This window comes from Ochlerotatus camptorhynchus, unplaced genomic scaffold (assembly GCF_037179485.1).
Source record: "Ochlerotatus camptorhynchus isolate MF236.1 unplaced genomic scaffold, CSIRO-AGI_Acam_v1.1 ptg000728l, whole genome shotgun sequence".
Lineage (NCBI taxonomy): Eukaryota > Metazoa > Arthropoda > Insecta > Diptera > Culicidae > Ochlerotatus > Ochlerotatus camptorhynchus.
The window spans coordinates 12,094-28,684 of NW_027041202.1; the positions used below are offsets into that span (position 1 = coordinate 12,094).

Below are 16,591 nucleotides of genomic sequence, written 5' to 3' on the forward strand. Positions count from 1 at the left end.
GCACTCGCGCCTCCACGTAGTTTCATTCAAGGCAACCACAAAAACAAAAAAAAAAAAAACAAAAGCGATTGATCGAAGAAATAGGAATGAACTGCTCAGCAGCTTGGCAATTAATTTTGAGAGGCTTTTGCATTAAAGTCTTTCAAAGTGGATGCATTAGTCCTTCAAGTAGCATGTTAGAGGAGGTGGCCACAGCATATAAAATATTCATGTAAATTTATGCAATATATTGTGTACACGTTATTAACGCTAGATTTGGCATAAATGTACATGAAATTTAATGAAAATTTAATCACATGATCGCATTAATCTGCAATATTGCATACAAACTAGTGATAAATTCCGTTGTTTACGCCAAATATTGCTTAAAATTAAACGAGAGGATATTTTACCCGTGCAGAAATAGATAGCATTTCTGGTAGATCGTATTGTCGTGTTATGAAATAGAAGAAAACAAAAACAGATGAAAACAAATCAATATAACCCTTACAGCTTTTTAATGTTAAGGAGCTTGGGATTGAACCCACGATATTCTGATCAGTAAGCAAAACCGGTTACCATTAGGTCACCAAGCCTCTCGTATAAGTTACAACCTACCAAGATCGCTTCAAACACCTTGATCGTTTGTTGGTATCGCCGTTCAAATCGGTGATAGCGACGATTGTCACACAAAATGAAGTTCAAAAGCGATATGAACGATGGCATTATCATAGAATAACATCCTTGCAGGATCGAGCAAACGTCTCATTACATCACAAATACCTTAACATTTTTGACAGGACTGGATATTAAACTCGGCTAGTTAAGACTAAAATGAAAATTAACTTGTATTGTGAGTCTGTGACAGTCTGTAAAATTCATATATCAAAGCCATCGCGAGCCCAACTTAATCATAAATATAGTTTGAAAGTATTTGTCATTTCCAGCTTTACCTAATTCCGGATGATCATGTACCTTTAACTACACTAAATCTGTTTTCTGGAGCCATCTACATAAACCAGCTGATGAATCATTTATTTACCCAAATTCCAAGAAATATCCCTTCTAGCATTGCGGCAATATCTACAGATTCGCATGCCATTCTGTGAATCCACCGAAATTCTGCATTCATGTAAGCTCCCGGTTTCAATTTTCTTTTTCTTTTTTTCTTTCTTTCAGAGGATACCAACCGCCCGTGCAAGCGCCAATGCAACCGAGCTGATTGGCCCCAGATCTGCCGCTACCGCTTGGTGATAGAAAAGTACTCACTGCCCAAATTCCCGTAAGTAAAGCGATGGTCCGTGATGGGATTTGAATTCGGTGTTTTCGGTCGCGGCAACAACGCAGCTGTTTGCAGTGCCGACGCTCGCTAAGGATTTTATGGGTTGCTAATTAAAGATGTATCAAAAGGAGCGCGAACCCTACTGTTGCCCCCGTCGGTTTACTTGTTTGTGCAAAGTATAATGCGTGCAGCTTGTTTCATTACAGAGTGGACCATAAATATATAATTAGCGATGAAAACGAATCCGTCGGTGCTGGTAGAACTGAAAGTCACTATTTTCTTGTCAACGGTCACCACACCGGGCCAACGTTGGAAGTATGCAAGAATGATTTCGTAGTGATTGATGTGGAAAATCGTATCCCGGGGCGAAGTATTTCGATCCATTGGACAGGGCAGACCCAGCGGCATACGCCATTCATGGATGGGGTGCCAATGTGAGTATGGATGTCATGTCATGCCGTGCTTTGCAAGATGGGTGAAGATTATGAAAGTTTTAAATTAATTCTAGGATAACACAATGTCCCATCTCCAGTTTCACCACATTCCAGTACAGGTTTCAAGCGGACCGTTCTGGAACACATCTCTATCATGGTTTCTCCAAGAAAGAGCGAAGTCTTGGTATGGTTGGTGCTTTATTGGTACATTCGGTGCATGAACAAAGTCAGCATCCGCTGTCGAGCCAGGTCCAGGATGATTTAATTTGGATCGTTTCGGAAATAAACGGAAGTTTCCTGATTAACGGAAACAGAAGCATGATACAAACGGTTCATGCCGGTCGGCGGTATCGTGTACGGGTGGCTTACGTTGCACCGATTAGCTTGCGAAGCCACTGCCAACGTTGGCTGGAGATCCAGGATCACAATATGACGGTGATTGCATTGGATGGAAATTTAATAGAACCACTTGTGGTGGAACGTGTTGCTCTGTCCGATGGCAACCGGGTTGATCTCATTGTGCACGCCGATGAGCGCGTGGTGGAGCAAGATTATGAAATTCGCTTCGTTGCCACCGGGGATTCGATGAACGACGACGGAGAAAGCAACGAGTGCCATCTACGTCACAGAGAGCCGCAGCAGCCTTATGCTTATGGTTCAACGAACAATTTTAGATTAAAGTATGTGAGAACCGAGACAGCTGATTCACCGCTTCGGCCCGGCGATGGTAAGTAGGTAGTTGGTGAGTTTTGAGTGACATTGAAGCTTGGTGTTGGAATTGCGGTGTGAGAGTTGGAAGATGTTGTTTAAAAATGTAACCTAGGGTGAAGTGTTGGATTTTGAGCATCCTAATTTAGAATCTCACGACGGGTTGGTGATTTTTTAAGTAAATGCTGAGTAGATATTTTCTGGCTATTTACTTAGCATTTCATACATTTGACAAAGAAGATTAATTGTTGTACTTTGGCTGTTGATATCAGGGACTTCATGTCTAGTTATGGTTGAAAACAACAACACCGTAGGAGAGAGTAAGTACAAGCGAAACTTTATAAACTGAAATTATGATTTTTATGAGAATTTTGCATGGGTGGTTCACATAATGGATATAATCAACCACAATTAACGCTCAGATTGATAGATTTGTTTCGTTATTTTTATTTTGTTTTGTTGGTAAGACTGTCCAGAAGGTTTTCCTAACGATATAGCTTGAAAAGTTCTAAAGAAAATTCTAAAAAATGATGAACAAAATGGGGTTGTGATTTGAGTTGGATTTATTAATTAATTAATTTATTTATTTATTTATATATTTCGTAAACCAGCGTAGACATATTAGAATACAGTTTTGTTTTCTTAAATTTATTTATTTATTTCGTCAACTTTGGGCAAAAGGTTAAAAGTATATTTTTTTCTTTAATAAAAATTAAGCAGTGTCAGCTTTCCTATTTTTTATGAGTTATAATACCTTATGGAGTAAAAATATTATTTTAGTTTATGCCGAGATATTGTAAAGTCAATGGTTTCGCAGTATTGACTGTAAGTGACCATCATGCGGTTTAATGGCCTAATAATTTGTGCGATGATGTTTTATGGCAAATAAATTTCGATTTCGGAGTTGCCGAGTAGGTGCATGGAAATTTAATTTTGATAAAAGTTTTGTGGAGTCCATGCACTGCGAAACAATATCGTTTACAAATGAAACCATTGCATATTCACGACGCTCTTTTAATGTTTGTATGTTTACAAACATGCAGCGTGCGTCATATGATGGAAGAGGAGTAATATATAATAGAAATTGTTTTTGTACGGATTCTAATCTTTCTTCGTGCGTGATTGAAAAAGGAAACCATACAATGCTGCAATATTCCAGCATTGGCCTCACAAAGGCAATATATAGTGTTTTAACCCTTAAATGCATAGTGTTGCCGTTTGGCAACATACCTACTTTTGTCAATAAACATGATAAAGTAACTTTTTTTTTCGTTTTTACATTACAACGAAAGTTTATACATTAGCCGACAACTACGGTAGGATGAAGTTACACAGGTAACGGTAAATTTTGACATATCATGCATTTTCCATTCATTTGCCGGAAATTTTCCGTCGCATCGATTCATTGAGTATATTTATCGGGTTTTTGTGCATAATACGTATAATTATTTGCTGAAAAAAATCGTGACTGTGTTGCAATACGTATAAGTAACTGACGTGTTATTTCAGAACGCTATTTTACTATTCGTACGTTACAATACTCAGCAAAACTTATATGTTGCCAAACGGCAACACTATGCGTATACCACTTCTATTTATGTGTTGTGTATGGCAAAAATTCGCATGCAAAATAAACTAAGTACATATTTTTTTCAGAATGAATAATAGAATATTCAGAGAAAAGGATATCGAAACATATCTAGCGTCACTGCAGGATGGTTTCATATCGGAGGATGAGGCAGATTTCACGGATGTCAACAAATTTGATTATTACCTTCACAGTGATGACTTGATACGTGATTTGGAGGGAACATCTGACTCGGACGAATCGGACGATGAAGAACCTAACAGATTTTTCCGGAATTCGGGAAAAAACGATTCACCGAACGTCAATCCAGAACGACCAGCAGTAGTCAATAAGCCAGGAACCCGTGACTGGATATGGAAAAAGGATAAACTGATTTATGACGATGATCGGGTAAAATTTACCGGAAACGTCAAACCCTACGAAAGTACAACAGCAATGCAGACACCGTTTCAATTCTTCTCACTGTTTATGACGGATGATATTTTGGTAAAAATAGTGGAGGAGACGAATTTGTATATTGTTCAAAAGGGAATTTCACACTGCCAACCGGTCACGTTATCGGAAATTCGAAAGTTTTTTGGTATTCTTATCTTCATGTCTGTTTACCACTACCCGAATGTGAGATCTTATTGGTCAAAATATGGTTTTGCAACGATAATGGAGTCAATGACCCTAAATCGGTTCGAAAGAATTCGTTCCGTAATTCATTTCAATGATAATGATCTCCACAAATCTGTTGGTCATCCCATTCATGACCGCCTCCACAAAATTAGACCTATAATAGATTATATGAACAATACTTTTGCTTCCGTCACGCCTTTCGAGCAAAGATTGTCTCTTGATGAGCAAATGTGTGCTACCAAATTTGGCCACTTCATGAAGCAATACTTGCCAAACAAGCTTCATAAGTGGGGCTTTAAGCTGTATGTGTTATGCTCCTTGAGCGGCTACGTTTACAGGTTTGAAATATATAGCGGAAAAGAAGAGCATGTAAGATTTTCGGAGGAGCCTGATCTCGGATTAGTGGGAAACACAGTAGTTCGTTTATGTCGACCACTTCCCATGAATGTAAACCATATACTATACTTCGACAATTATTACACAACCCTACCATTATTTATCTACTCAAGGTATTCATGCATTAGGAACTATTCAAAGAAATCGGCTAGACACACATTGCAATCTTCCTACACAAAAAGATTTCATGAAGCCGTCTGTAACACGTGGAACTTATGAAGAACAACTTACCGACTATGAAGGTGTGGCTATTAGTGTAACATGTTGGAAAGATAGCAAACTCATGACACTAGCTTCCACGTATGTTGGTGCTGAACCTGTGGATACCATCAGAAGATTTGATAAGAAGGATAAAAAGCAGATCACAATTGTTTGTCCGAAAATCATCAAAGAATATAACGCTCATATGGGTGGGGTGGACCTCATGGACAGTTTTCTTGGCAGGTACAAGATTAGAGTCAAAAGTAGAAAATGGTACATTCGACTTTTTTACCATATGTTGGATATGACTGTAATCAATTCGTGGGTGCTATACAAAAAATCTAACGAAGGCAAAGAGCCAAAACTGCTGAATTTGGCTGACTTCAGAACAGACCTGGCTGATTCATTGTGTAGATATGGCACAAGTAGTGCCAATAAAAGAGGCAGATCATCAAATAATATAGAAAAAAAAAATTAAGAGCAAAAAAATTTCGCGGTCCGATGAGTTACGTTCCTTCGCAGGACGTTCGTACCGATGGAAGTGATCACTATGAACAACGATGTGATAAGAAAACAAGATGTAAATTGCCAGGATGTAAAGGGTTTTCTCGCATACAATGTACCAAATGTAAAGTTACACTTTGTTACACTAACAAAAGAAACTGTTTTCACACATTTCATACATAAAGATAGTGTGTTGCCAAATGGCAACAATATGCGTTTGACGTTAGGCAGTGAGAACATTATTTAATCGTCTAACGCATAGTGTTGCCATTTGGCAACATACCTTGATTTTGCATAAATAAAGTATCAAATCACATTTTAAAAGTTTTGTATCACTTGTTCAGTAATATTAAGCCCAATTTCTATAACTAGAATTTTTTTCAACGCAAAATAAAAAATCATGCATTTAAGGGTTAATTGTGTATGGGTCCTGAAAGTTATAGCAAAAGCGCTTGATAAAGCCTAGCATGTTATTTGTCCTGTGAATAATTGTGTTGTAATGATCTATAAAAGTTAGTTTAGAGTTTAAGATAATTCCTAAATCCCTAACTCTTTTACATTTTTCTACATTTTGATTTCCTAGTGTAATTGAAATATTTGAAGTTGTTCTTTTCCTGTAGATTTTCTAGTAGACTTTTTTTTGCACCATAAGTAGAATATGTGTATTTCATTCCGGAATATATTGATGTCTTCTTCATTTCTTATATCCAAAAAGAGCTTCATGCCGTCGTCATATATAAGCAATTTAAGTTTTTTGAGAATGAAAGAAATGTCGTTTACGCATAGAATAAAAAGAAGAGGTCCCAAATGAGTGCCTTGGGGGACGCCTGAAGTGACTTGAATTGGACTCGATTTCTTTCCGTTGAATTTAATTATTTGTTGGCGGTTAGTTAAATATGATTCATGCCATTTTAAGAGCCCTGACTCTATTCCATTTTTTGGCAATTTAAAAAGTAGCATTGGTATGTTTATGTGGTCAAATGCCTTGTTAAAGTCTGTATAGAGAGCTTCTACGTGGTTTCCATTATCCATTGCATTCAATGAATAGTCTATAAATTCAAGTAAATTTGTCGAGGTCGAGCGACCCTCGGAAAAGCCGTGTTGCATGTCAGTAATTCAATTTTTAATTTGGAGAAATATTTTTTCGTTGACAATTGCCTCGAAAAGTTTAGGAATGCAAGAGATAATGGCTATACCACGGTAATTTTCGTGTGTCATTTTTACGTCCAAATTTTTGGGAAGGTTCCAGATTACAGGGACATATTAAAAATCCAAACCAATGGAGCAGTGAGTTCCATTGTTGGTCATTTAATAAATACTGGAGGAATTTCGTCATGTCCAGGACCTTTTGAGGCATCTAAATGTTTTAAAGCCAGCAAAATATCCTGCACTTGAAGTTGATTGAGGCCAATGTCCCTTGAAAATTCTGGAAAAAATGCAAAATATTCGCTGTCACGATCTTCTTCAGGAAATGTCGTATAGATTTCTTGAAAATTTTTGCAAATAGATTGCAGCTTTTTTCCGAGCTATCACCGACATTTTCGTCGAGATGCGTTATTGAAGGAAAATTGTCAGATTTTTACTTGGTTTTAAAGAAGTTCTTTGGACAGGAATTTATTTCATGTTTTGTTTTTGCATTATATTCTTCAAATGCAGTACTGATAGCTAGATTAAGTTGATCGCATATATCCAAATAAATTAATAAATTAGTACTACTATTATGTTTTTTATAAATTTTATGTGTTTTTTGCTTCCGATTTTTCAAAATTTTTATTTGTCTGTCATACGGCCTCTTTCCTGATTTTTATCTCTCAATCTATGGAATCTACGCGAAAAATATATATGAATAAAATTTTTAGAACAGTACGAGGAACATTATGCCGTAGACTACATATTTTTATATCATATGGGTGGAAAGTTTGTAGAGCAAATACTTTTAAATTCTTCACTATTTAAGATATCTTCGAGCATGAAACTAAGTCAAACTTCAATAAAATCACTTTGAATAGTCAACCTTTGGTCACAAAGTTGGTAGACAACACATTAAGCTTTGCTATGAAAGTTGTTACAGCAGTTTTCATTGTTTCAGTCTCGAGATACAAATATTATAAGCTGTAAATTACCTTAAGAACATAAAATTAACTTGAAACACCTCTAAATCATCACCGATTTATCTGAAAATTTGCACAGAAGCTCAAATTAATTTGACAAACAGTAATCTCGGTTGACCCGTTGCATTTCGAACATTTCTGTTAAAATGAAAAGGTCTATCTAATATGTATAATTGGTTTTTCGAGTATAAGTATTAGTGGAAAGATCGTTACTGAAGCTCGATTTTTGTAATCCTATAAATAAACGAATAAAACGTTCGTGGCCAATAAAGGATCAACTGATGCCAAAACTGGTGCTGAAGTTAGACATTTAAATCAATTTTTAAGGTTATTGTGTTCAAAATGGTTTCATTATTCAGAATATTTTAAACTTCAATTGAATTGTATCAGTTACTCCACAATATGATGGTTTCTATTTAAAAAACATGTGAAAACTAAATATGCTTACTATCTACTCAAAGCTGCCTCATTTACCCTATAAGGTTGGATTTATTATTCTTGCAATGAACTGCAGCGTACATCAAGTTTTTCCATAACGCATATTTTTGTATAAAACCGTCACGTGATGATTTTCTAGACGCAATACATTTGGAGAAACAAACTTTCTTCGAAAAATAAGCTAGCAATTACAAAATTACTTAAAAAATGTCGCAAAACATTGAAAAATCAGCATACTTTTCATGAAAATCTCGAATCTTACATTTCCTGGTTGGTTGTAGGTAACCACTTAGTACAGAAGTGAAGTTTACCAAACCCCACATACTTAAACTTGATTGCCGATATTTTCACAGGTTTTTGCTCCCGGCAAACGAACTGTACTGATTTGACAGCAAAAAAGACCGTTGGTTGCATAATCTAGGAAAATATTTAGCAAACGTCAGTTTGACTGAGATCTCAGTAAAATTTATTGCCACAGGTTTTCATCTCAAAATCAAATTTTCACCCCACGCATTCTACCTAATTTATCGGCGCAGTATGTGTCCTTTTGCGCTAGTCAAATTGCTAAATTAAATTCAGTTCCCTTCGGTACCATACATTCCAGCGACTGCAACAACATCAGAAGAGAGGCCTCCACCGTCCAAACAAGGCAGAAGGCACCTAGGGTTCAACGTTGGCCAAACAGTGTGCGGCAACATTTCGGTGGCTACCCTGCCGGGAGCTCGGAACCGTCTCGATAAACTTTGCCTGCTCAACGTCAGGGCCAGAGCGAACGATGCCAGGAATCGGTTTCCAGCGGCACTGCGTGATGTGGATAGGCGGATTAGTCTAGTGCTCACCAAGCGGAAAGTTGTGCGAGAAATTTTCGGAGGTAAGTTACCAAGTACTATATCGTGGAACAAGTTTGACGATAAAGGGAAACGGATTCTCCTGTGAACGCGTATGTTTGTTTATACAAAGTGTGTGGGTATTGTTTTGGAAATTGCTTTCTGGGCAGGATATTCTCTTCAGGATTAACGAGAGTAACGGAAGTTTCTGGGGGATTAAGATGTTGAGGGAAAAATTTCGCCACTTTACGTGACGATCGATTATTTAAATTTGTTTCGCAAATTTCAGAACGCTTCTACGACGACTCGTACGGTGTGAATGGGTTCAGCTTTATTTATCCTTCGGCGTTGATGATACAAAATTTTCGCGACGCAAATTTGGAGCAACTCATATGCAGCAACAGTAGCGGTTACCGACGGATGCCAAAAAAGTGTCATCAAGCGGATGATGAGAACTGCGAATGTGTTCACGTTGAGTTTGTCGAAACCGGTCACCGAGTGGAGCTGGTTATTGTAAATGAAGGTAACAACCGTTGATGGTTGAAATATCCAAACCGATATACATTTTTATCTCTTTTGGCATCCAGATAAGGATTCGTCTTACACGTACCACCTGCATGGTAATTCTTTTTTCTTAGTCGGTTCGGCTCAGGTTGGCGATGATTGGTCGGAACAGGTAGATATAATTATTGGAATTTTAAATTATTCAATCATATCTTCAATGTATTCTAGTTACGAAATGTGAAAGGAAACTTTGATCGTCCAGTCCTGTTAGACACGGTACGAATTGATAGTGAATCGATGGTCGTGTTACGATTTGTTGCTTCCAATGCAGGGATGTGGATGTTGAGGGATTTAGGTGCTGAACATGGATGGAGTCGGGGACTTGATGTACTTCTGGATGTAAGAGCCATGGAGACTGAAATCGACATTCCGGATGATTTTCCCAGGTGTAGGGATTTTGTTGGACCAAAGTATTTTCTTATATAAATTATGTGTGCTTGAAAAGTACGTGCCATTGTATTCAATGTTTGATGACATGTTTAGATAATGTTAAGATGATTCCACAGTTGAGACTGCTTTTTTTTCTTGGATATGTAAGATTATGCATATTGAAACTGTTTTAACCGGCTGCGAATGGACACGGAGATTGTTCAGTAGATGTTGTCTTGCAGGCCAGTGTTTTTATTAAACAATCACAACACGTTTACAGCGCAACAGAAGGCACTACGATACTTATGGTCTGCTTGTATGAAACATGTTTCGGCGTCGTTGGTTCTACCTTCTTGGTCAGATTGTCGTTTAGGGCCAGTGAGAATGATTCCACTTATGCTCGGAATGTGCATCGCTGGACCGAAATCCTTCGTCAGAAACTCCTTTGCAAGTTTGATCTTCAATCAGTTACGCTATTACTTGCTAAAGCTATTGATTATGAGCGTGACTTCAATGCAGTTTGCTGCATATGGCCTTTGAATCTAATACAATTGTTGGAAATTACCATAAGATTAACGGATTGGATGGTTTCCGAAATAATAATAACGCAGAGAAACGTCCATTATTTGAACTTTTGTGGTACACCAATTTGCTGTTTGTATCATGCCAACTGACCACTATTTGACGAGTGGACAACTAATTGCCTGGACACATCTTTTCCCAGTCCGATATAATAATGTTTTTAAAACCAGCTACCTTTTCAGGATTTGCAGACCAAATTTCACTAGGTTGCAAGCTAAAACTTCCAAGAAATTTAGATCTACGCTTGTGTAATGCACCCCAACTGCAGAGCAGATGTTCCGTGGTTTCACGTTCCAAATTACAGAAACGACAGATATCACTCTGAACCCGACCAATATTCTTCATGTGATATCTACTAGGACAGTGCCCAGTTACTAGGCCAGTGTATATACTAAGAACTCTTTATTGAGCTCTAAGTATTTTTTGGTGTATATTATATTAGGAGTTATAAGTCTTTTCGACTGGTTGCAGTTTGTGACAGTCATCCAATTGGCCATCACCCTTTGCTCTTTCCAGCATTTGAGTTCCATTTTTACCGTACAGTATGATATTCCACAGTATGGTTCTTTGCCAAAAAACTGTGAATTGGAACCTAACGTTGCTAGGTCGACTGCCCTTTTATTCCCTTCAATGGCACAGTGTCCTGGTACCCAATATAAGTTTACTGAGTTCCATTGGCACAGTTGCCGAAGCGAGAGAATACATACCCAGACGATCTTTGATGTACATTTGTAAGCACTATCATCATCAGTTTCCCAATTCAAACCATCAGTTTCCCAATTCAAACGTGCCGTTTCACATACGTTGAAGGGAATTTCATAGTTGTCCTTTTGTTTTCATTCTGTCTCCATTCACACTCATCATTGGTCCTCTTTGTAAGTATTGTAAGATGCTTAGATGACCAACAAGCTCCCCTGGCATGACTTTTTAGATCTTTGGAGCCTTAGAGCACTTCTTTCCGCTTCTAGTTGCACACGTTCATGCAAGAGCAGAAGATAGAGGATTGCTTCTAATGCTGCCCGTTATTGCAATACATGCTAGATGTTGAAGTTTTGCTAGTTTCGTCAAAGTCCATGTCTTTTTCGGGTTGTTGTTAAGGGGGGAGGGGGTTTTACATACATAATTTTCTAAGTCTCATTCCTCATTGTGGTGGTCGTGGTCACGCCGTGATTCACCTTGGGCCGCAGACTTTGTCCTGCTTGCTGCTGGACCTAGTGCCACGCCGTCCGAAGCGGTAATGAGCAGAGTCACTTTTTTTTTTTTTTTTACTTAAATGATCTATATTTCTTGAATTTGTGTGGTTTACATGTATAACTTATCAAGTGACACAGATGCGTCTTTTCAACTTTAGTTCCTGTGAAATTTCAATTATTATTAATTACAGTTCCTAGTCCTATCAGGCCTGTTTTAGAGAATGACCACCTTGGTGGGATTGGTTTGTTTGAAAATTTGAAAAAGGAGACTACTTATAACTACTATTTACAACTACAACTAACCTACAACTACTATGTACACCTAACCTACTATATACAAATTGCTTATCAAAGCATGCTCTGATAAATTACATTTTTGTGCAAATTTAGTCTTAATTTCGTTAATTTTGGAATCTATTTTGGCAATGCCTGCCTCTTCATGTAAATTTGTTATTCTAGTGTCGAAAGGACGATCAAGAACCATCCTCAGCACTCTATTCTGAGCGACCTGGATTTTGTTCCTGTGAGTCTGTGCACATGATTCCCACACCGGAGCTGCGTAGAGGATCGCAGGTGCTATGATTTGTTTGTAGACGGCCAGTTTGTTCATCGTTGAAGTTTGTTCGTTATTTCGCGAGGCATCCTTCCTTTGACGGCTATTGCGGTATCATCTGCGAACAGGAAAAACACGCAACCGTCACCGAGGGGAGGAATGTCGGAAGTGTAAATGCTGTAAAGCAAGGGGCCCAGCAGACTACCTTGCGGGACTCCTGCTGGGATCGAAAACGTGTCTGAGAGACAACCATTCAACGATACCTTAAACGACCTTTGCTGGAGGCAGTTACGGGTGGTTTTAATAAGATGTAAAGGAAATTTGAAGTTACAAAGCTTGTACACAAGTCCATAATGCCAAACATTGTCAAACGCCTTTTCAACGTCTAACAAGGCCATGGCTGTGTACTTGGATACAGCTATGTTACTTCGGATGTTATTCAACACCCGTACTAGCTGATGATTGGTGGAGTGCCCCTTTCTGAATCCAAACTGTTCCGGAAGGAGAATGTTGCGTTCCTCGACAAACTTGAGCAAACGATTGAGAATGAGTTTCTCGAACAATTTGCTCAGCGCTGAAAGGAGGTTGATTGGTCTGTAGCTTGAAGACAATGTTGGATCCTTACCGGGTTTGCGGATCGGTATGATTTTTGCTACTTTCCAGATGCTTGGAAAGTAGTGCAGCTCCAAACACCTGTTGAAGATAGCGGTTAGAAGAGACTGCACTTTCATGCTGAGTCTCTTCAAGATCAAGTTGAATATACCGTCAAACCCGGGAGCCTTCATGTTCTTGGTGCATTTCAGCGCTGAGAAAATTTGTTGTACTGTAATCATATCCGCCGGAGGACACAAGGGGAGGTATCTAGCTTTGGAACGCATTGCGCAACCTGATTATCGAGCGGACTTTGGATAGTCGAGCCAAGCCAATGAAATGAAGCGACATGCTCGCCGATCGCATTTGCTTTCTCCTGTGGGATGATTAAAAGCCGATCGTCATCATTTTCAACTTTGAGAGGTGGAACGGGTTTGGGATGATTTTTCAGGACCTTGGCTACCTTCTAGAATGGTCTGGAGCGGTCGTCCAGATTCTGGACAACACGCCGGAAACTTTCATTTCGGAGTGAGTCCATTCTGGAAGCAATCTGCCTATTCAGATCGGCCATTTCACGTTTTTTGCCCAGATCTCCAGTCCTCTGAAACTGGCGTCTACGAACATTTCTCAACCGAATCAGTAATTGGGTGTGGGAATCAATAGCAACAAACTTACCCCTCACAGGAACTTGTCGAACGTATGCCTCGTCAGCCATGGATATGGCCTGTTGGAGCCCTTCCAACGTCCGGTCGATGTCATCTACGGTGTTGAGTAGTGGATTTTCATCGATGTTGCTGTCCACCATTCGTCCGTACTGCACCCAGTTGACATGGTGGTAGTCTTTACGCAGGCAGCTTCTAGCAGGAACCACATTGACACCGACTTCAGTCACCACCGGTTGGTGGTCGGAGCTGAGATCGTTGTGCGCCTCCGGCTTGGATAGTCCGATGTTTGACAGGAAAAAGACCAGCGTGGATGGATTTCCCGCCGGAGAGATGAAAGTTGGTTCGTCCGGAAATTGCACAGTGTACAGACCATGTTGTGCGTGGTCGAACAATAGACATCCGTTCCGGTTCCTCTGGTAGTTCCTCCAAGCTTCATGGCGGGCGTTCAGGTCGCCCCCAACGATGAATCGGGAGCTAGTACGGGTGATGGCGGTCAGGTCCTTCTTGAATTGGATTCCTAATCCGTTGCTTGCGGTACACTGGCGTGGGCAGTAAACAGCGATGAACCGGACGTTTCCAGTTGGTGATTCCACCTCCACACTAATGGCCTCGATGATAGAAGTGCGGATGTGGGGCAGAGTGCAAAACTTGATTCCCTTTCTGACGATGACCGCTACACCACCCCCCCCTGGAGCTGGTGCGATCAAGCCGGATAATGTTGTGGTCAGGCAACCAGAAGCTGTCACCGGACTTTAGGGTCTCGGTTAGAAGAACCACGTCGATGCTATGCTTGCGGAGGAAGTCGGCAAGCTCAATCTGTTTTGCTCTTACAGAGCAAGCGTTCCAAGTAGCGATGGTTAGCGGTTTAGACACCATACTGGATGATGAATTTACCGAGCACTTGGATCTGTTCGGGCTTATTGCGGCACTTACGTAGAGCACCGGTCATGTAGACGAAAATTTCCATCAGTTCATCCGCTGAAAACAGATCGGGGTTGTTGTTTTGCGCTGGTGGTTGTCTCCAGAATCCAGGGGGGGGGGGGGATGGAAAGCTTTGGCCAGCAGAATCACCAGAAGTTGCTTGAGCGGAATGCACCCACGAATTCGCTTGCCTTTGCTGAGGAGCACGAAGAGGCGGGAAATCCTCCGTCCGAAATGCCGGGACTTTGTCCTTCTTGCGTCCTGGTTGGTTGTTAGCTGCCGCCTGTTTTCGGATGCGTTTGAAGTCCTCGCGTTTGGAGCACAGCGTGGCTTAATGTTACAGTTGCGAGTGCCGTGTCCAAAGTTCAGACACCGTTGGCACTGAGTCACATCACGATGGCCGCCACGGTATGGCTCCCAGCGGACGATGATGCAATTGATGGAGCGGATGGCTTTCAGCGCGTTGAGCGTCACCGTTCCCTTCTGGAAGTGTACCAGGAAAAGGCAATCCGGATACGCCTTCACATTCTCGTCTCTTCTTGTCATCCGATAGACGGCACTTGTAGCCAGCTTGTACCGGTCCCTGATTTCAGCTTCGATAAACTTCGGGTCGAAGTTTGGTAGGCCCCTGATGACGACCTTGAATGGTTTCTCACCGGGAATGTCGTGGGTGAAGAATTCCACCTTGGAAGTCCTCAGGTGGGCGACGACCAAGTCATACTCCGCTTTGGTACGGAGCACCACCTTGGTGCCGACTCTGCCCAATTTGTATTCGGCTTTAACGCCCAGCGTCGCTAGATCCGCGATGAACTCATTAAGATGAGCATTTTTTACCACCAATGGAGGTAGCTTCACTTTTGCCGCACTCGGGCCGGCAGAATTTTCGTTGTCGATGGTGTCGCCGAAATCACCGATGTCGCTGGCGTTCGTTGCTGTGACGTCATCACGTCCACTCGCACCATCGGACTGGCCTTGGTTTTTCTTCCTCTTCTTGGATCGCTGCACCGTGGCGGAGGTGGTATTCCCAACATCGGTGGGAAGAGTAGCGTACCTATTTGAAATAGGTACACTCGTGCTACACTCACCACTGTTCTTTTCCGCTTTCTCACGGAGCCTGCTCCGGGAGCGCTGTCTTCCCATCACACGATGCGACCGACACTACTGACGACGCGAATAAACGTTTGGAATAAATATCGAACAACTCGACAGAGCGAGCAAATACCGGACTGTACTGCTTGACGAACAAGCAGAGAATGATGATGATGAGCAGAGTCAGGACAGCAGCGCTGTTTTATATCTTTTCAGGTTCAAGCAAAATGATGTGCAACCAAGAGGTATTCGTTTATGATACAGCATACAGTGTGCAGTGTAGTCAGGCAGATTTAGCGGGTCGTTCCATGGAAGGTTGCGCAGCGCGAATCGAATGAAAACCTACTGAATTCTTTCGACTCTTATGATCAGCGATGCGTGATAAAGTGTCCAGACAGAGGCCGCGTATTCCAGGATGCTACGTACCAAAGTACAGAACAATGTTTTTTGTGCAAAAATGTCTGTAAACTGCCACGTATAGCGTCGAATGCATCCAAGAACCGTAAAAGCTTTAGCCGTGACAAGTGCAACATGTTCGTTGAATCTTAACTTCGAGTCAATAGTAACACCAAGATCACAAATTGAGGTAACACGCTCTAATGACACGGATCCAATTGTGTATTGGTGGTTGACGGTGGTGCTCCAACGGGAAACCGATATCACCTTGCATTTTCCTATGTTGACACTCATACCATTTTCTTGGCACCATAGGAGTAGCCCATTTATGTCATTTTGCAGGGCGAGGCAGTCGAGTACGGTCGCGATGACTCTGAACATCTTCAGGTCGTCGGCGAATATTTGCTTAAATGAAGAAATCTGAAGGCACAGATCGTTGACGAAAAGGACAAACAGCATTGGGCCGAGCACACTTCCTTGCGGTACTTCCGCAGTAATTGCAAAGGCCTTCGAGCGTGCAGAATTGATCGAAACGAAGGAATGGCGGTCGGTCAAGTAAGAGAGAATCCACTCAACTAA

At 40.7% G+C, this 16,591-nt stretch overlaps 1 protein-coding gene across 1 annotated transcript; it reads left to right on the top strand.

The window, feature by feature from the left end:
* Positions 1 to 1,158: 1,158 nt before the first annotated feature.
* Positions 1,159 to 10,084, top strand: LOC135714802 (uncharacterized; the record flags this gene model as incomplete). The annotated part of the gene is made up of 7 exons (XM_065238169.1): positions 1,159 to 1,261; positions 1,468 to 1,695; positions 1,770 to 2,422; positions 8,867 to 9,133; positions 9,379 to 9,612; positions 9,677 to 9,765; positions 9,822 to 10,084. Coding segments are annotated over 7 exons (1,832 nt in total), but the record flags the coding sequence as incomplete, so codon positions are not given.
* Positions 10,085 to 16,591: the final 6,507 nt, after the last annotated feature.